At 37.2% G+C, this 20,865-nt stretch overlaps 1 protein-coding gene across 1 annotated transcript in view; it reads left to right on the top strand.

Moving 5' to 3' along the window:
- agbl4 (ATP/GTP binding protein-like 4) overlaps window positions 1-20,653 on the top strand; it is an 809,806-nt gene extending 789,153 nt beyond the window's left edge. Inside the window, exons 12-13 of the mRNA XM_031900949.1 lie at window positions 8,723-8,816; window positions 20,301-20,653. Coding sequence (XP_031756809.1) covers window positions 8,723-8,816; window positions 20,301-20,391 — 185 coding nt within the window. The 3' untranslated portion in view covers window positions 20,392-20,653. The remainder of the gene's footprint in view (window positions 1-8,722; window positions 8,817-20,300) is intronic.
- Window positions 20,654-20,865: the final 212 nt, after the last annotated feature.

The following is a 20,865-nucleotide window of genomic DNA, read 5'->3' as shown; positions in this document are numbered from 1 at the left end:
CTGTCATAAAGATAATGAGAGCTCCTAAATGTAATTAATTTCTAACAGTCAAAGCTGCAGTGTCTATGAAGTAACATATCTGAAATGGAAAGTTCCCATCTTAACCCTATCTTATTACCATTATTCTTCCATTTAGAAGCAAATAAGGAATTGTTTTTTAAGTTGTATGAATAATTAGTGATAAATAAAAGGATGTTACATAGTAAGAGGATATTAAAATAAGTAGGAAAATGTAAATTGGAATTAAAACTATGGAACATTGTTTTGGAACATGGTGAAACTGGCTGAGAAGCATGAGGAAGACAAAAGGTCTTTTTAGACAAAAGTCAGTGTTTTCATATTCGGCATATTCGGCAGTAATCTAAATAACTTTGCATTTGATATTTACATTTTGCACTTTTTGAATTATTTTCCTTTCTATTCTGTCTCCAACCTGACATTTAAATTTCCATCTGGATGCAAGGATCACTGACCCTATGAAATTAAATATTATGTGTGAATATAAAAGCAGAGTATTAACAGAAATAGTAGGGAAATCATGCTGTATGTTTTTCAGCACCTGTTATGTACAAAACATTAAATGAATCACACAGCTTTGCTGTTCACATTATCTCTAAAGGGGCGCTGTTGTTAGGGAAATCCATTTGTATTTGTTTAAAAATGAAAGCAACATATCCAGCCAATTTCCTCATCTCTAATTTTCATTTCCAATTACTTCCACCACACCTCATGATGTAAATGCTATTACATAAATAAATAATATCCTATTTTTAATATTCCAATTGATTGTTACTCTTCTTCACATCTAGCTGCCCTTGTCTGCAGACCACTGAACCACGCTGTCTTTCATGGTGCCCATGGTTATCCATTTTATGGACCATTCACTTCATTAACATTGACTCTATAGTAAATGCTTTGTTGATTTATCAAATTCCATTTTTTGTCTGCCTTGTTAATTCTTTTATTTTTTTCCCAGAAGTACCCTGGTTCCTACACAAACATATAAAAGTGAAATGCCTCCATATAATATATTATTTAATTTTGCCAAGAGATTCAGTAACCCACCCACTGTAGGTTTATATTTTTTTTATATTTTCGCACTTTCATTTTCCTGCTGCTAAATTTTTAATATAAACCTGCTGTGCGCACTTAGATTGTTATATGGCTTCTCCTGGTATCACTCTAAATAGTCAAATGTAAGAACCTCAGAAATCATCTGAGTTTAATTAAATAAACATAGAAAATAAAGACATTGAATGTAGCAATATATATTTCATACAGTACCTGTCCCTAATTCATAGCAGTGATCAAACAGTAAACCTCTGCACAAGAATTCTCTTGTAACCAAACTACAATTTCCATATATCTCTTGTGATTAATTTCTAAATAATTAGTGCACTTTAAAGAAGAAGGAAAGTCAAAATCTATTAACCACACTATTAAATAGTACTACTATTGCTGAGTAAAAACTCTATATTTCTAGCTTGCCTAATGAAAGATTTACAGAGATACACTGCTACATTCTACATACTTGTTTCAGTGAACGGCGCCGCCATCTTTAACATGGCCGCCGCCGGCTTCTACGTTCACTGTGCCTCTCTCTCCTCAGCAACTGTCTGGAGCTGCATCCCCCTTGCCTCTCCCCCCTACCAGCACCGCCGCTCTTGTCCCCCTTGCCTCTCGCCCCTACCAGCTCTGCCGATCGTGTCCCCCTTGCCTCTCCCCCCTACCGGCACCGCTCGTGTCCCCCTTGCCTCTCCCCCCTACCGGCACCGCTCGTGTCCCCCTTGCCTCTCCCCCCTACCGGCACCGCTCGTGTCCCCCTTGCCTCTCCCCCCTACCGGCACCGCTCGTGTCCCCCTTGCCTCTCCCCCCTACCGGCACCGCTCGTGTCCCCTTGCCTTTCCCCCCTACCAGCACCGCCGCTTGCGTCCCTGTTGCCTCTTCCCCCTACCAGCACCGCCACTTGCGTCCCCGTTGCCTCTCCCCCCTACCAGCACCGCCACTTGTGTCCCCGTTGCCTCTTCCCCCTACCAGCACCGCCGCTTGTGTCCCTTTGCCTGTGTCTCATGCTGCCGCTGCCGACGCTAGGGGGAGCCTCCTGTTTCTGCGCATGCGCCACCTACAGTTCTAAGTCCTCGAGTCTGGGGACGAGCGATGCATTATGGGAATCTTCTCTACACTGCTCAGCGTTTTTTTTTCCTGTTCTTCTGAACTTCTGATCTTCTGAACAGGTGAAATATGGGGAGACTTAAGGGCACTATTGAGACAACTGAAGGTATGCCTGCATTTTGAGATTAACTCTTTACTAGCCTTTCCTTCTCCTTTAACAACCAAATATTTATGGGAACTGTATTTATGAGGGGGGGATAGTGCTCTACTTTAAAATGGTAAGTTTAATGCCACAGACCATCTATGTGACTTGGCTATTTATTTCAAGAAGGATATACTTATTATTAGTTCTGGGAAGCAGGATCTGTTCACTGTTACCTTGAACCCATAAATGAAAACATCACAAAGCAAACTAAGAACTGAAAGACACCACAGCAAAGCACAGGTTGTATTCCAGTTCTAAGACTATAAATAAGAGGTTTAGTAAAATCATGTGATGCGGTAAAATTTAAAGTTTATGTGGCACTGCAGGGGTCTGTCCTTGTCCCTTTGCTTTTTAACTTGTTTATTAATGACCTGGAGGTGGGCATTGAGTACCGATGATACTAAATTTTGCAAAGCTATAAGTTCCATGCAGGATGCTGCCACTTTCTACAGATATTTGACTAAATTGGTAAACTGGGCAGCACTCTGGTAAATTAAGTTTGTTATTGATAAATGCAAGGTTTTGCACTCAGGTGGAAACTACTAGTTGTTCGATAAATGGCAGAGTGTTGGGATGCTCCTTAATTGAGAATGATTTGGGGATTTTTTGGGGATTTTTGTGGATAACAAACTCTGCAAATCTAAGCAGTGTCAGTGTCTATTAAAGCGAATAGTGCTGTCTTGCAAAAAAAAGGCATTAGCTTAAGGGATGAAAACATAATTGTGCCTCTTTATTGTATAAGTCTCTGGTAAGGCCTCACCTTGAGTATGCAGTGCAATTTTGAGCTGAAGTCCTTAAGAAGATATTTATTGGCTGGAGAGAGTGCAGAGATGTGCAACTAAAAGGAATGGAACAATTTAACTATGAGAAATGACTACAAAGGCTGCGGTTGTGTCCTTGTGAAAGGGCACTTGCGAGGGGGACATGTTTATAATTTACAAGTACATTAGAGGACATGATAGACAGATAGTGGGGGATGTGTTTCCCAGTGGGGGGTGTGTTTCCCATAGAAATGATCAAGGAACCTGAGGCCACCCTTTAGACTTCTGGCATTAGGAACCAAGGAATTTAAGGGGGCCATTTACTAACGCTTTGATTTTTTTCGATTTAGATTTTTTAGTGCTAAAAGTCGCAGAAAAAAGTTGCGACTTTAACACCATTTGCTATGCAACAAAACAGCTAAAAATCCAAACATTCGCCAGCTAAAACATGCCAAGATCATGTAGAATTCAGTGGAAGATTCCCTTCAGTTGAGGATTCTTTTTTGCTACCAAACTTTAGAGGTTTTTGGATTTTTGACACTGGTTTCTTTTGCAACAATTTTAAAAAGTAGAGGTTTTGGTGCAACAATTCAAAGAGGTTTTCTCTGACCTTTTCAGTTCAGACTCTTCTGTAAATGTCAGATATTCATGGAAATTAGTTTATTTGATTTTTTTTTTTAATCTGTAAGGTGCGTATTCGGCGTTAGGCACAAGTCCAGTTTGGCCCTCGTTTGGCATTCACAGCGTGCCTGCTCTATTACAATGTGCATGCGCAATGCATTTAATAACACGCCAAGGCCTTTGCTTCCTTGCGAAGTGATCATAGCCTACCAGCCTGACTCTGAGCCTTTTCTGCATACTGAACCTACTGGCCTGATTTATGGATTGTTGCTATTTGTTGTTCTCCCGCTAACCTTGTGCCTGTTAACGGTTTATGATTCCTGCTGCCCGCCCCGACCGTTGGCCCATCTGACAACATTTTTGCCTGACATTTTTGTACCTCGCCTAGAAGTGCCTTTCTGCTACAGAACTTCTGCCACTCCTCCACGTGGTCAGTTCTGTTTCACTTTCAGGTGCTGTATCCATTGTGGGAGGTGCAGGAGAGGTTAATCCTCTTTGTGGCTCCTGTAAATTGTATCTAAAAAAAAGTATCTTGATAAAATGTTGGAGTTCGCCAAGCATGCTGCACCTTGAAACTCATGCCAAAATATATAGAACCAGTATATTGAAAATAGCAGAGCAAGTAATCACAGGAGCATTATGTATGGTGCTCAAATTGTCCAATTTTGGGCCTAGAGCTCCACCTCCTAGTCCAGAGCTAGTCACCTATAGCAACAAGTCAGCAGCTGGCATTTACAGGCGACCTGTTTGAAAGAAAACAGGATTTATGTGGGCTACAATGCTTGGCCACCTGTTATTGCATTACCCTATTTGTCTTCAATACTTATTTCTTTAAATTGCTGTTATTATTTGTGAACTGAATTCACTCCTTACACCACCTATCAGATATATGCTCTGAGTACTATTTTATATAGATGTTATTAGTAGAAGATGCCTTGTTTAAAAAAATCATGCACAAAATTAAATGTTTCCTAAATGAATAAGGCCAAATTTTATTCTGGAATAACTTGCCCCTCAAGTATTTTAATATTGTAAGTGCCTGTCCTATATCCATAACCTTGCTTCCTCTTCCATATCTGCCGAGCGTTATTATTTCCCTGCTGAAACCTTAAATCTCTTTTAAAAGACTGTGAGTTTTAATTGAAAATTCCCAATCAATCTCCCCCCACCCATTTTCCTCTGTACTTTTACACACACAGCCATTTGCAGTAAATAATCTCTGGACTTGCTTCCAGCTCAGAGAAATAAATAATTTGGAATTTGCTTTATCCCATGTGATCTCTGAGCTTTAAATCACTGAATTTTGTACTGAGCTCGGGCAAAGAAAAAAAAAGCCAGACCCAGTGAAGCGGAACTATTACTTAGAGACTGGAGCTGTACAGCAAGAGTGCTTATCATTCCCTACACTGCAAGAAACCTTCTGAAAAGAAGAAAGAAATGATGTACTGCAAGCAAGCAGCATTTCTGTGCAAAACTTACTTCAGCTACCAAATTTTTTTTTTAAAAATGCATACTAAATCAGTCTGTATTCTAATTGAAAAATAAATGTGGTCCTTATGTTAGTGTCAGGCTTAACATTCATTATATCATTGTGGTGTTGACAAGTAGCTGTGCCTTCCAGTATTTATGAAAGTAGCACCACTTAGTTCATAAATACTATAGTAACAGACTTGCCATTCAGAATGCTTAGGACCTAGGGTTTTCCAGATAAGGGGTTCCTCCGTAATTTGGATCTTTATACTTTAGGTCTAATAAAAAATAATTTAAACATTAAAAAAAACTGAATAGGGTTGTTTTGCATCTAATAAAGATTAGTTGTAACTTAGTTTTGATCAAGTACAAGGTACTGCTTTCTTAGTACAGAGAAAAAGGAAATCATTTTTAAAAATTAGAATTATTTGCTTATAATGGAGTCTATGGCAGATGGCCTTTCCATAATTTGGAATTTTCTGGATAATGGGTTTCCAGATAACGGATCCCATAACTGGGGAATGTCCTGAACTTTACTGTAGGGATTAAAATTGCTAAATTGTTAAACATTCAAATGTTGGCTGAATTTTTATCTCCAAGTCTTGGTGGCGGCATAAGGTTTTGATTAATGCCACATGGCGTATTCTCTTGTTTTTTTTTCAGCAGTGGAAATCCCCCCCCCCCAATTGCTTGCTGAAGTTCCTATAGACTTTATTGGGAACCCCACAAGACTGCAGGTGTTTCTGGCCAAGTATGCACTAATGGGCGAATGTTTTTGCCTGATACAGATTCACATATTCACGAATGGAGAACATTTTGACATGTTTTATATTGTCAGAATAAAAATCAAATTTTTTTCTCTTGGGAAAAAAAAGACTAAAGGAAAAATGGCTATAGACTTTAATGTATCTTGGAGTCAGGAAGGAATTTTTTTCCCCTCTGTGGCAAATTAGAGAGGCTTCAGATGGGGTTTTTTTTTGCCTTCCTCTGGATCAACTAGTAGTTAGGCAGGTTATATATAGGCATTATGGTTGAACTTGATGGACGTATGTCTTTTTTCAACCCAACTTACTATGTTACTATATAGGGGGAAAAAAATTCTGATTGACTGCAATGCAATTGGCGAGAGAAAAAAAAAAACTAAAAAAAAATACCCATTGACTCCACTGCACAAGACAGAACATGGTGAAAAAACACCTTCCCATTCCAAGTTAACATAAACTAACGTAGATTTAATTCTACCATTGCATAAGAAAATGGAATTTACTTTACTATTTGTCTTTATACTTATAGTTATATGAATCTATCTCATTCTAGTAAGTAGTTAGTTTAGGTTCTAGTTTATCCCAACCTTGCATCTTAATGATTTTTTAACACAAATAAACTAGGGAAAATATGAAAACAAACAAAAGTGTATGATAATAGTATCCCTTCACTAAAATGTAAAACGTTTTCCATGCAGTGTTCTGGTGGAAAAAAGCTATTTTCATTAGATTTGTTGCCCACATGTAGCACAGATTCCCCCTGCAGGTAAAAGATCTTCTTTAGTGCCATTGCCCTAATGGCATTGAAAAAGAGCGATGATTCTGGTCGCCGTGTGTAGTGGCAGGAATGAGATCTGTCTGTCACTGTACATGGGGAAGATTTCAGCAGAAAATGCAGATGGCAGCAATCTTAAAAGGCTTATCAGAGTTTTACCAGGGACCTCTTACTTGCAGCAAAAGTGAGCACTGTGAGTCTATGGGGTAACAACTCTTTTCCACACTATCTTGATCATTAAATAACACTGAAAATATTTTTAAACTGTAAACTATTGTTCCTTTTCTCAGTGGTAACCACTGCTTGTGATTTTTTTTTTTATATCGTAACCTATGCCTTAATTATATTCTTAGCTCTGTGGCAGTGTTAAACTTGTTACCATCCTATTATGTTTAATTACCTTACTGCATGCTTAGCTTTGCCTTATATTGTGCCTCCGCTGTTTAGTAATGCTGTACGCTATGCTTTTATTGCCTATAATGTCTGCTAGTGCATGTCCTCATTGCAGCTTCTGAAGTGTTAAATGCAATTCTAAACATTAGTGAGAGACCTTCACAAAGGTAATTAAAAGTTAATCAATATTATTGGTGTATAGTACAGATTGCTGATGCAATATCTAATGGAGAGCTCACCTTACAGTTATTTAAAAGATTCTGCCTGGCTGGTTTCTGTATAGGTCAGCAAAATACAATAAATAAGAATCTTCCATAACAAAATTGACTGACTGCTGTCTTTGGTAAAAGAAAAAAGGATGGCCATGCACTGGGCAATCCTCCAAAATATCTAAACAATCAACCCATGGATTAAAAGGACAAAGACTATATGAGTGTCTATACATCTACCTCCTATTGTTCTATATTTTTTTTTGTCTGACAAATTCTTTGCGAAATGGCAAAAATGTCACATGTCAAAAAAAAAATGTGTCAAAAAAAAATTCATGAATTGTCGACAATTTTTTTTGCTGTGAACGACAATTTTTTGTCGCGAGTTGAATCTTTCACCAATGGCAAATCGCTGAAATTCCCTGCGAATTCATGCCTGGCGAATAATTTTGCGCATCACTACGCACAACAGAAAAATCGTGAATTATTTTTCTTTAGGATCTTTGCAAGCGCATTTATCAATGGGTGAAAAATTTAGTCAACTATTTCATAAACACACTTCTAAAAATCCTATAGGAATAGAGAGTGGGTGAATTTCTGTAGTGAGCTCTAATTTCACACTGATAAATCTGCCCCTAATTGTTACCTGTCAATGACAGGAGCCATAAAACATGAATAAAAAAAACAGTTATAATATGAATTAGCATGTGAATAAGACATTGTAGTATATGGGAAAACCTGAAATTAATAAGGAGGTATATGTTTCTCATTAAACTGAATCTGGGCCTTTCCGTTTTTTGTACCAAACATAACAATTTGTTTCCATTTTTTCCACTTTGCATAATGCCCTGCGCTTAGTAAATGGCCCCTTATAAGTTATTCATCAAATTTCGGAGCACTTGCTTTCTTGTTTGTTTATTAGACACCCATGAGTATGTTTCATATTGTATGTGTGTATGTATATTTATATAGCACTACTAATGACTGCAGCGCTGTAGAGCAGAACAATAAATGAATAAACAAGTAGGGGGATATTACAATAATAGATAAACACAGAGTACAATAAAGAATACAAATAAATAAAAAGTACAGTTGCAAGAGCAAGAGACAAGAGGATGGAGGGAATCATTCATTTACTAATTGTTAAAAATAATTAATCTTGTAAATGTAATTATGCTAATAATATCCATATTGGTGCCGGTAACGTGCATAGGCAAGGTTATCTTTTATCCATAAAACACTGGAAGTACTGGAAGTCAGGATTCTAGATTTTATGGGTGCCTTATTCATGTAAAAAAAAAGGAAATATAATTTGTTTATGAAATGTAATTGACAACAGACAGTCATTTTGCTTAGGATCAGGAAGGAATACTGCATCCAACATCACCCATCCTTAACTTAAAAAATAATAGATAAGAAATTTGGAAGGAATGTAGCAAAGACATTCATGGATTACTACCAGTCAAACAGCTCAATGACAGCAGGACTTGCAGCTCCAATGACACGGTAAGCCTGCCTTTATTATTATTGCTACATAGAAGCATTCATTTACTATTTGTTCAAAAGTCACGAATCTTGTAAATGTTGTTGTTGTTTCAAGCAGTTTTTGCTCCTTTTTATTCTCGGCATTGCTGGTTTTCATTCCTGAAACAATTTAGCAAACGGGAATTATAATCTTGGATGGAGGATAGCTGGCTTTTTTTTTTTTTATAGTAACTATTGGCAGTTTTCAAGGTGGTTTTCCATGGTAAATAACTTTCTGCTTTTAGAAGCCAGTGACTGCAGAAAAAACAATAACCCTTCTGATATATCATACAAAGCCAGGTAAATGAACATGCATTAATCAACTGCAAAGGTACACCCTGAATTTTTTTAATAAAATGGTTTTAATTGGTTTAAACCATTTAAAATGATTTTAATTATATTTTCTTGTAACAAGAGTACTGTACCAACCAAACCTGCACTCATAAAACATTTTGTGAATGTCTCACTTAATAAAGGCCTTAACAGCTTAACACTTGTATAGTAACATCTATAACTCTATACTTTCTCAGGCCTTTGCTTGTACAGGCATGTGACCTATTATATAGAATGGTCAGGACCAGAGGTTTCCCGGATATCTTTCTGTAATTTTGATCTCCATACCCTAAAAAATTATTTTAAACATTAAATAAACTTTAATAGGATTGTTCTGCCTCAAATAAGGATTAATTATTTCTTTGTTGGGATCAAGTACAAGGTACTATTTTACTATTACAGAGAAAATAACTTTTAAAAAGTTGAATTAATTGCTTTTAATGGAGTCTATAGGAGATGGCCCTCCTGTAATTCAGTACTTTCTGGATAACAGATCTCATACCTGTACTCTTACAGCTATTTTGTCAATGTCCTGAAACATTTGTGTGGCTGGCATTTATTTCACTTTATACTTATTTACAGGGCACTTTAGCATTGTGGCATGCCCCAACAGGCTTGAAAACACAGCTAGAGTAGGTTCTGATCAGCTTCCAGCTACATGAAAGTCTTTGTTGGAGCTCAGCACCTGATTTCTGATGTATATGTGAGACACTGGCTCCACAATACAGAACATTTATAATTAGGAGAGTATAAAAGTGACCAAAGTGCTCTTTATTTTCTCTGTACCACTAACAAGCTTGTGTTTGTGTATCTGTCTCTCTATCTTTCTATCTATCTAGACATACACATACATATAATATTCAAAAACTATTCAAAGCTATTCTGAAAATATGCATGAACTCTAAGTAAAAAAAAAAACCTTTTATATATAATAACATGCAGAGTACACAGTATGATCCTAACTGACTAATTACCCAGAGGTTTTTGCTTAGCATTAGGGTTGTTCTGCTTGCATTTGCAGGAAAGCAATTACAGCAAGGTCAGGCGTTCTCTGTCATTGCATATAAATGAATGTTTATGATGTAGAGACTGTCACTTCTCCAGCAAGATACTAAAATGTTACATATATGTGTGTTTCTATAAAAAAAGATATATATACATATATATATATATTTTTTTTTTACAAAACATCTATATTTACATTACTGAAGCTTATATGGTTTCATATTTTAATTATGGCATTTCTGTTTCCCTAGTAGTATTTAGACAACAGCAGTTCTGTATATTTATTCTCTCTATATGTAGATTTAAAAATATATATTACAGTTTCTGCAGGTATAATTGAGTTATATACTAATTTATGTGACATATGGAAATGAATCCCAGGAATACTAAGGTGAATATTTATAAAGATGTGTTAAAAGCAGCTTTAAATTTTCCATTGTCACTTTTACAGCGTGGTATGCCATGGAAAAATCTAAAAAAATGATAAAGCTCTGTACTGATTTTTTTTTTTTTTTGTAGCCGTGTGTAAAATCTGGGGAAAGGAATGAATGAATGAAAATTTTACATGGCTTTAAAACATTTAGATACACATTGGGGCTGATTCATCAAAGTACAAGTTTGAATCCTGACTGGGTAAAATTCGGATTAGATACGATAATTTCTGATGATCGCAAATATCACAAAAATGCTTATGAAAAAATCGTATTAGTCATGATATTATTGTATTGGCAATCCAAAAGTCACAAAATGTTAGTATCCGAGCAATCGTAAACGGCGTGAAAACCTTTCTGACTCTGATCCTTCTGTGCATGATTTTGGAAGCCTCCCATAGGGCTCAATGGCACTCTGCAGCTCCAACCTGGCCAAAGGAAAGTCACAATACCGAAACTTGAATGGATCCGAAACTTTCGTACTTGGCGTTACAATACGATTTTGTCACATAATTTTTGACGCACAGTACAAAAAAGTCGCAAAATTAGCAAGAAAATTGGCGAAAATATGCAAGGTATGAAAACTTCATACCTTATTCGGAGGCAATCGTATTTTGATAAATGGGCCCCATAGTCTACACTGTTTTGTCAGTGTTAGTAACAGTAGAACAAGGGAAGGGTGACACCTAGCAGTAGATTTATGATCACTGACTACAGAAAGAGGTACCTACTGTATTATACAAAGAGCTACCTACTGTATGCCTATCTACTGACCAGTATTCCTTTACCTAAAAATATTTAAGGGCTCATTTACCTACTACACTTTTGCAAAGTGCAAAAAACAGAAGCACAAAGACCTGCAACAATCAGCATGAATACAGAGGTGCCAGCGTTTATTAGTGCTGTATTCATAATGAGCAGTAGATGTCACTTCCCCCAACTTGCATGTCATTCAGAGCACAATAGTGGTGGGTGCTATCTATCTATTTATTCTCACAAGGCAATTAGCTACTTTATGTAGATGTGTGCTAGGGTGTATAGTAGCTAGTGGCCCTATAATACAAGGGACTATATTAAGGTTTTTCATGGCTAAAATGTCAGTGTAACATTTTGTGAGCACCCCCCCCGCCCCATGTGACTGCCTTTAGTGTTATATTTAATTTGTCCCTTTGTAAAGAAGAGCAGCTTCAGTTATATCTGCATTGTTTCTTTTAAATTCCAGTCACAGAGTAAATTCCTGTTCAGATTTGCCATTGATTTTTCTTTTTCAGTTTTCACATTCAAGGTGCTTCATTTCATGTTTTTACAAAGCAGTCCACAAAAAATTGCAGGGATTAACAGAGACTGTATTTATCCAGAGTGAGAAAGGCATGTGTTTTTGATGCTAAGAGCGTGCATAAGAAGATATCATCCAAAAGATAAGACGTCCTCTCTCCACACACACTGTACATCTCTCCAAAGCACCTGCTGTTTCTCTGTAGTACTACAGCCCCAGCCATTCACTGGCATAGAAAAGGACATAATACAATAAACATAAAAGCACATTGGGCAGAGTATGCAGGTTAATTGGCCCTTAACAGCATCCATTCAACCCAGGGTAAAAATGGCAATTACAAAAACTGAGACTACCCCTGCTGAATCTTAGAAAACTATAGGGACTATAGTTTCTAGAATGCATGGACCTTGTTTTACAAACGAAGAGTCTTTCTGTAATTTAAAACACTATTCATTAAGGCTAGTAAAAAACATTAAAATAGGATTTACTGTATGTTAGCTTATCTATTATTAGGTTCAAAATCTTTCAGTATTATAGAGGAAATGAAAATTAGTCAAAGATGAAGAATTGTTTGTTTAATTAGAACTCTATGGGAAGTGGCAATGCTGTATTTGAAGACACTCTTGATAACAGGTACCTAGATAATAGATCCCATACCTGTATTATATTGCTGTCTTTTGCTTACTGGTCCTGCAATGTAATACGCTTTACCCATTAAACATTGGAATCAAATAAAACTGCTACCTTCAAGCATTTTGCCCCAGCCTATGGGACTGAATCAGTGTCTGGCTGCTTCTGCTAAAAAAACAGAAAGGTTAGGAGTCGGATTTTGCTTGAAGTGCATGCATTGTTAGCAGCTCTAGACATGATGCTTAATTAGAATATACTGCTTCTCGGAAGCTATGTAATTAAGCCAGAGGGACTCTACACCTTGTTGTTCTTTGCCTATTAATGCTTATTTAAACCCCTTTCACTTAGAACTGCAGGGGCCATGCAGCGTATGAGTGATAGGTATGGAAAAAACATTTCTGTTTAACAAATGTATGCACAGAGACTGCAATGTTAAAACTAAACACAGGCGCAACGCCTTTAAGTGGGTGACTATGTTTATTGTGCTTGTGTTTTTTACTGATCTTTAGTGCACACAAGAATACAATTAATGTGCTAGCTCTCTCCATGAATAAGCTTGCTAATAGCGAAGAACATAATATACATTATACTTTATTCGCATTTTCTTTTGAAATCTGAATATTACTACATAGATGGATTTATGATTGTGCAAGCCTTTCAGGGTTCCTTTTAAGATTCATCATAAATCTGCCCCTACAGTAAGTAACAAAAGTGCATACAGAATACAGGTATATGGATCTATTATCCAGAATGCATGGGACTGTGTGTTTTCTGGATAAGGACATGTTTCTATGGTTTAAATAACCCATACTTATAATCTACTAAAACACAATCGGACAGCTGTGCCACTGATATCGATATATGATGGTTTAGTTACTATTAATTACAATGTCCTGTTTTTTTATTGCAAGGTAAAAGGATATTTTTAATATGAATTATATGCTTAAAATGAACTTTGTATTTCAGACCTTTCTGGATAATGGGTTTCTGTTAAACAGATTTCCATTAATCTCTTGAATATGACATTCATTCATTTTCAGCCTATGTACAGTGTATGACTTCACATTGGTCTCTGGACTTCCCTGCTTCAAATATTAATCACAACCTCATCCTTGTCCTTTAGCACATGTAATAATTAATTAATCTTTAAATAAAATTATTTGATATTTTCTGACTATTTCTAAGCCCTAAAATAGTCCTATAAAAGAGAATGAAATAAGTCAGATGGCTACCAGCATTTTGGTAGCACCCCCCACTGTGTTTCTTGAAGAAAGGTTTGCCAAAGGGATTGCGTTAGACAAATGGTTAGTGATCTTGCCTTGATCATAATGTTATTCTGACACACAGAATCCAGTAAATGCTAAATATTTTAGAGAAACAAGAATAGGCACAAAATGTTTTACATTTTTCCATTAAACTAAAGCACATTTCTGCCAACAGGCACATGTAGCTGATATACAATACATTGCAATATTCCTCTTGGCCTTTGGTGTTACTTTGTTCAGGATGTGCTATGTGAACTTCTCTGCTTCCAAAGATGGGCTATTATTTAGTTTATTTAGTTTACAGCACAAGGTATATGGCACTGTAAAGCACTAATAGATATAATACTTACCGTATATACTCGAGTATAAGCCGAGTTTTTCAGCACGAAAAATATACTTATAGACTCGAGTGAATGTAGGCTGCGCTGGCATTCGGCGCGCATGCCGCAACCCCCCCCCGCGTGTACTCGGCCGATCGCGTGTGTGCACACGCGCATACGCGACGATGGGGGTGCGGCGTGCGAGCGCAGCCTATATTCCCTAACCGCTCTCTAACTGAATCCTCCCCCCCCCCCAAACGTGCGTCTGTACAGACCTGACAACTGTGCGCATACGCAACCGCCTAAGTACAAGCAGGGAGGAAAGGGGGGTGCGGCGTGCGCGTCGAATGCCAGCGCAGCCTATATTCCCCAACCGCTCTCCAACCGAATCCTCCTCCCCCCCAAACGTGTGTCTGTGTTCCTCTGCTGGCAGTTGTACTGACCTGACGTTTACAGTCTGTCTTTGCATTCCATTTACCGTGGGTCTTTGTTCCCACATGGAATCCAGCCAATGATCTGCAGGCTATTGACAGGTAATATGTTCCTGATTTGTTACTTAACTATAAATATATAACTTAGTCTTCTGTTCCTATGCCCATTAGGGATGAAGGCATCAGTAAAAAGGAAGGGGGTGGTCAAATCATTGGCCTACTCCCTCCATTCCCATATTATGTTTGGTGAAGGTTAGTGAATTGTCACACAGTAAAGGGTTAACAAATGGAGGAAAATTGTGGAACCTACTCGCTCCAGTACAGTTTGCCCTTTGGAAAATAAGGATGTTTGGAGATTAATAAGAATAAATTGAATTGCCCCACCACAATATTTTCCTGTTTATGAGAGACGCTCCAAGTGAGGACCACATTAGTGCAATGGTATCAAACGCAGAGACAGTATTTTTGTTATGTATGTTAACTAGTAAGTTGGGATCCTGTTGATGGGTGCCAACAGCCCAGGATATCCTCTAGATGTAGGTGATAGGATAAGCTTTGATTGGACAATTTGCTTAAAGGACAGTACTTTCGCATTGTAGTGATCTGACAGACAACTTTGTCTGTAGCCATGTTAGTGATTTTGAGGCCTGGGTGGAACTCTAAAAAATCTTTACCTAGAAATTCTGACAAGCAGCAGTTGAGAACACTGCTCTCATTGTTGGCAGATTCAGTGCTTTGCTCACAGTAGCTGCTTATCAGAAGTTCAAGGCATCGGGCACAGCCTTCCAGATGGGAGTGAGTAAAATTATTTTAGGCTCCATCCACCTTTCCCTAATCTTTCCCTAATCTGCAGCTGCCAACATTATATATTTATGAAGAGTTCACATGGAGTCACATTGCGTGTCCTTTATTAATTATTTGATTATTGAAACTTAGCAGTAGCTGCTGCATTTCCCACCCTAGGCTTATACTCAAGTCAATACGTTTTTACAGTTTTCTTAGGTAAAATTAGGCACCTCGGCTTATATTTGGATCGGCTTATACTCGAGTATATATGGTACTTGCTGTTTAATGTAATCTGTTCTATAATCTAAAGCTAAAGATAAATTAATACCACTTATAAGGGCTGTTACACAAGGGCGTTTTCTATTGAGCTCCTGTGCAGTGGCTCTTTAATGTGTTCCAATGAATGGGAATGAATATATCCTTATGTGGCCTGCACCCACAGCAAAATACTAAGCCAATAAACACAGGTGATACATTACATGTTGCATCCAACCTGCAACATAGTGATGAATGGGCTTTACTGACTCATGTCTTTCCTTGCGGTGGAACACACCAAAAGCCACCATGCACCACCCATGTAAGAGACTTATTTACCATCAGGTAGGCTCAAATGCTGGTGCTCTAAGGGTTTCAAAATTGTGTCCCACAGGGCACAACTTACTTAGAACTTGCACCTATTGATGGAAAAGTGCAAAGTTCTGGCCCTCGTAAGAGTTGCATCATTGTTAGCACAGCCACTGCAAGGTTTGAATCCTACTTTTCACAGACATTACAGGGTTGTGTATATACTTGTGCCCACAGTCACTCCTTCTTGTCCCTCAAGAATGATGCGTAAGTAAGAGGTATACACTTAGCCACCCATGGGCCACCAATGCACCACCTATGCAGCTGCACCTTGTTTTTTTTTCGCTTTGCATATTGGCTCCTTTTAATGAATGAGTGAAAAAGTACTATGTCTTTTTCGTCATGAAGTATCTAAAGTCTCTAACACCGATGGTAAAGTACAAAGTGCATTCTGGCCCTAGTGACAAGCAAGGCTCAAAGCAATAGAACTTTATACTTATAGCTTACATTTAACAGGTATTACATAGAAAACTGAATATATGACTTGTGCCCACAATCACTCCTTGTGACTCGTACATGTCCAGTGCAAATTTTTCATGACAGCTCCATTTTCACAGAAGCAGAATGCATCTAAACTTTCTGTATAAAGTACCTACAGTCTCTGAATCATTTACTGAATAACAGGAGAATACATGTAATCTCTGCAAATAGTTATGAATGTTGGTTCTACTTAAATAAAGAATAATCATAAAGACACCAACCAGTAACATTGTTTTTTACACATGAACACATGTACTGCAGCTTTGAGAGCCACACAGTTGCACGAGTCTGTATATTTTATATTTACTGTTCCTTTCAATTTTGACTGCACCTACAGTACGCTGCACAGCTAGGGGCATTCTATCAACCAACTCAGAGTGCCTGTGCTGTTGGAGAAAAGTGTTGCATCATGTAAGCCTCCTATCGTCCTGTTTGGTTCATCGTTATTTGAAAATGTAATTGTAGCCTGTAATATACATGACCAATGAAAATGATGGTGCTCTGTAATAACAGAGTGTTGCAATGCTGCTTTTAACCCATTCAGTGCCTGCAAATATACACTGGAAGAGTTATCATCAGACCTTTCCCATACTATGTGTTTTATTATCAGAGAGGTATGCTTGACATTTTATGCAATGGAAATAATCAAAATAGTTTAAGCCTTTGCATCCATATGGACCATGCAATATATGTAATGTTACTGCAAATAATATATTTCATCAATTAAGTTGTTGTATCTATCTATCTATCTATCTATCTATCTATCTATCGTCAGAGAGAAAGACAGATATGAATAGAGAAAGTGGGCTAGTATACACACACAAAGACACACGCATACCTATATCACTCTAATCTGCACAATATCTGCAAAACACCATAAATGAAGCTGTCATAAAAGTGTCTTTCTGTCATACACAATGCCTAGGCTTAGCTAAAAGCGTCCATTAAAGGAATCCTTCTAAACTGTACAGCTTGGACAGCCTCCCGCAGAGGGCTTACAAAAATCCCATCTTGTTACAATTACCCTGTCGAGTAGTTAGGAATCAGAATATACGGTTAGCAGCAAACAATGCATTATGTTTCCCTAAGCACAACTGCAGTGCCAGGCTAGCTCCCCAGCATGCAGACTTTGCTATATTACCACCAACAGCATATTAGTAAATACACAGCTCTGGCATAAATACATGTTATGGCTTTACGATTTCACTTTGTTCAAAACATGGGGAGATGATTATACTTTCGCAAGAAAAGAACTACTATAAATAAAAGCAGCAGGAATGAAAACCTGAAGTAGCTAATTATTAGCAGCTTGGTAAAGTATTCTCATTATATATAAAGGGGAAGTTTACTCTAAAAAATGTTGTATGTAGTAGATGGTATTAATTTTCATCATTTTTATTTTTTGCTTCATATTCCTTTAACTATATGATTCAAAACAAATAATAATCATATAATCAATGCAAAAAAATACCAACTTTTTAGTTAGATTCCAACTGGATTCAGTATTCAAGATCTCACCTAAACCCTAATAAATAGGTTTATTTGCCTTGTAAAGTCCTCTAAGGTGTCAGTAGCTCCAAGGTTCCTACAGTGGCCTGTGGTTAAAGAACTGGATGCCAAAGTAATTTTGATGCCTAGCACCATAAATTACATCTCAACAATGAAGATCTTCAGTACAACTGCATACAATTAAGGTCAAATCACAATGACTCACATTGCCACCTTGCAGCCGCAATTACATAGTTAAATTAGATTAAAAAGTCAAAACCCCTTCAAAAGATCCCCAGTGTATACATATTTAATATCTATACAGTCCTATTAATACACACACACACACACACATATAAAAATATATACCTACATAACCAGTACACTAAATTAAATAAACTGTGGATCTTAAGATCCTTAAAGACTTGGATATGATGCTTGTCCAAGAGATAATCCAGCCACTCTTAAAGGTATCATTAGAATCTGCCATCACTGGCAGGGTATTTTACGACACTCACATAATAATAGATACATTTAAATCTGCAAACAACACACACACACAGGCATTTATTCACCATACATTTCATCAAGAATACAGGCTCACACAGGCAGAATTGTCTTTGATAAAAGTTCTGCTTTGTTTGAGCTGAGCTCAGGAGAGGAGGTTAGGAAAAAAAAAATGATGCAGACAGCTAGAGCAGAGTTTCTATGGGAACCAGCAATGCCATCTCTTCACTGGCTGCTAGACTGGAGGGCCAGAAAGCCAGAAATCAAATCAAATTCCTGAGGGAGGGGGCAGAGTGGGTTTCAAGAGGAGAAGGAAATTTAAGTGATTAAGGGGATGCTGCAGCCTTTTTATTAACCTCTGGACAACCAGTGTGGCAGGTATTGAAAGATTTCAAAGAGGCTGTTCACTGATTAAATTTTTGTATGTGGTGTGTACATGTCCTTTAAGTTTCTTAAGTTAAGATAAGTGCCGAGAATGTCATGCTATTAACGCATCAAATATGTCTGTGAATTATGCATTAGTATTATTTCTATTAGATAATTACCGCAATGCGATGGACATAACGCTTTGTGAAAATTGAGATCATTGCGCATGTGATATGAGTAGTAACACATGCAAAATTACTTTGATGAATCGGTACTTAATTAACAAACAGACAAAATCGTATTGTCGCTCCAAGTACGAAAGTTTGGGATTCATTCAAGCTTCGTTATTGTGACTTTCCTTGGACCAGGTTGGAACTGCAGAGTGCCATTGATTCCTATGGGAGGCTTCCAAAATCGTAAACAGAAGGATCAAAGTCGAAAAGGTTTTCCCGCTGTTTACAATCCAAAAATCCAAAAATTTTGGATCACCAATGCAATATTATCGTGACTAATACGATTTTTTCGTAAGCATTTTCGTGATATTTGCAAACTTCAGAAATTATCGTATCCAATCCCAATTTTTCCCATTCGGGATACAAACTCATGATTTCACGAATGAAGCCCTATGTGTTAAGCATTAACAACTTTTAGTGAACCGGCCCCATAGTATCTCTGCCCATACTAGAGTTTTAATGGCAAAACAAAGCAGGCTTAGTGCTCCTATACAGTATCTAAAAATATCCGCACTCTCCATGCCAAATTAAAGAAACAGGTCGAATTACTTACAGGAACTACTTTTTAGGTGTGTCTATACTAACCATACCACCATGAATTAGCATTTATCAACATATACTATAATATTACAGGTATGGGAACCGTTATTCAGAATGTTCAGGGCGTGGGGTATTCCAGATAAGGGGTCTTTCCATAATTCGGATCTCCTACCTTAAGTCTACTATAAATATAATGTAAACAGTAATTAAATCCAATAGGATTGTTTGGATTAATTATATCTTAGTTGGGATCAAGTACAAGGTACTGTTTTATTACAAAGAAAAAAGAAACCATTTTTAAAAATGTGAATTATTTGGTTAAAATTGGATAATTCTGGATAATGGGTTTCCAGATAAGGGGTCTGATACCTGTAATATTGCTTACACAAGGCCAGTGAAGCCAGCAAAAGAGAATGCATATACACATGCATATACAGTACATTCCATGCATGCAGCTTTACCTTCTTCCCCTGATGTTGGCAGAATAAGGATATCAATAGCAATTTGGTTTTGCAACAGTTTTACTTAAAAAAAAATATTTAACAAAATGAAAATACTTTTTGCCAGTATTAGTAACTCTTCATGTCACCTTGGGTTCTAAAAATCAACTGCCAGACTGCTGGCCATTTCACTGTTAGTAAATATGTTTGATACACTGGTGTCATATTCTACTTGTCTTAGAGAAAAGCATGTATTTTATATTGCTGATTGCATCGTATTGAAATGTATTTTTTTATGTTTATTTTAACAGAGAGAAATCACCTGGTATTGCAGCAGTGCACCAGTATGGGGCAGGAGGAACCCAAAAAGGACAAAAAAGTACTAAGGAGCACCCCAAATGATCTTAAGATTGATCCAGTCTACAAAGCCTGAGCTAGAGGTGCAAGTTATCCTCAGTCTATAGAAATGAGTGGCAGATGGAAATTTAAAATGGAAATAATTTTCTTGAGGGTGCAGTATGGATCTTTATAAACAGTGCAGTGAAGAAATTCACCACCTAAATTAAACAGCAGTTTTCTTTTAATTCTTCCTGCAATACTGTGTATACTATAAAATTCATTATACACGTTTGGTAATGATTATTAAAGATGAAATGTTGCAAAACTGTGTGTTTTATTTATGTCTAGCTGATAATCATAGCAGTGCTTAGAGTGGTGCTCACAGCAGAGGCTTTGCAAACTCTGAACAGTGGTTTGTGTCAGACCATTACCAAACCTTCAGCTCTTAATAGTGTAGGCCCCTCAATTCACACACGCACACAAAAAATATTGATAACTTACCAGGTATTGTTTTTCATAGGTTTTATTTTGGTTGAA

Source organism: Xenopus tropicalis, chromosome 4 (genome assembly GCF_000004195.4).
Source record: "Xenopus tropicalis strain Nigerian chromosome 4, UCB_Xtro_10.0, whole genome shotgun sequence".
Classification (NCBI taxonomy): Eukaryota; Metazoa; Chordata; class Amphibia; order Anura; family Pipidae; genus Xenopus; species Xenopus tropicalis.
The sequence above is the reverse complement of the archived record's forward strand: the minus strand, read 5'-3'. Positions and strand labels throughout refer to the sequence as shown.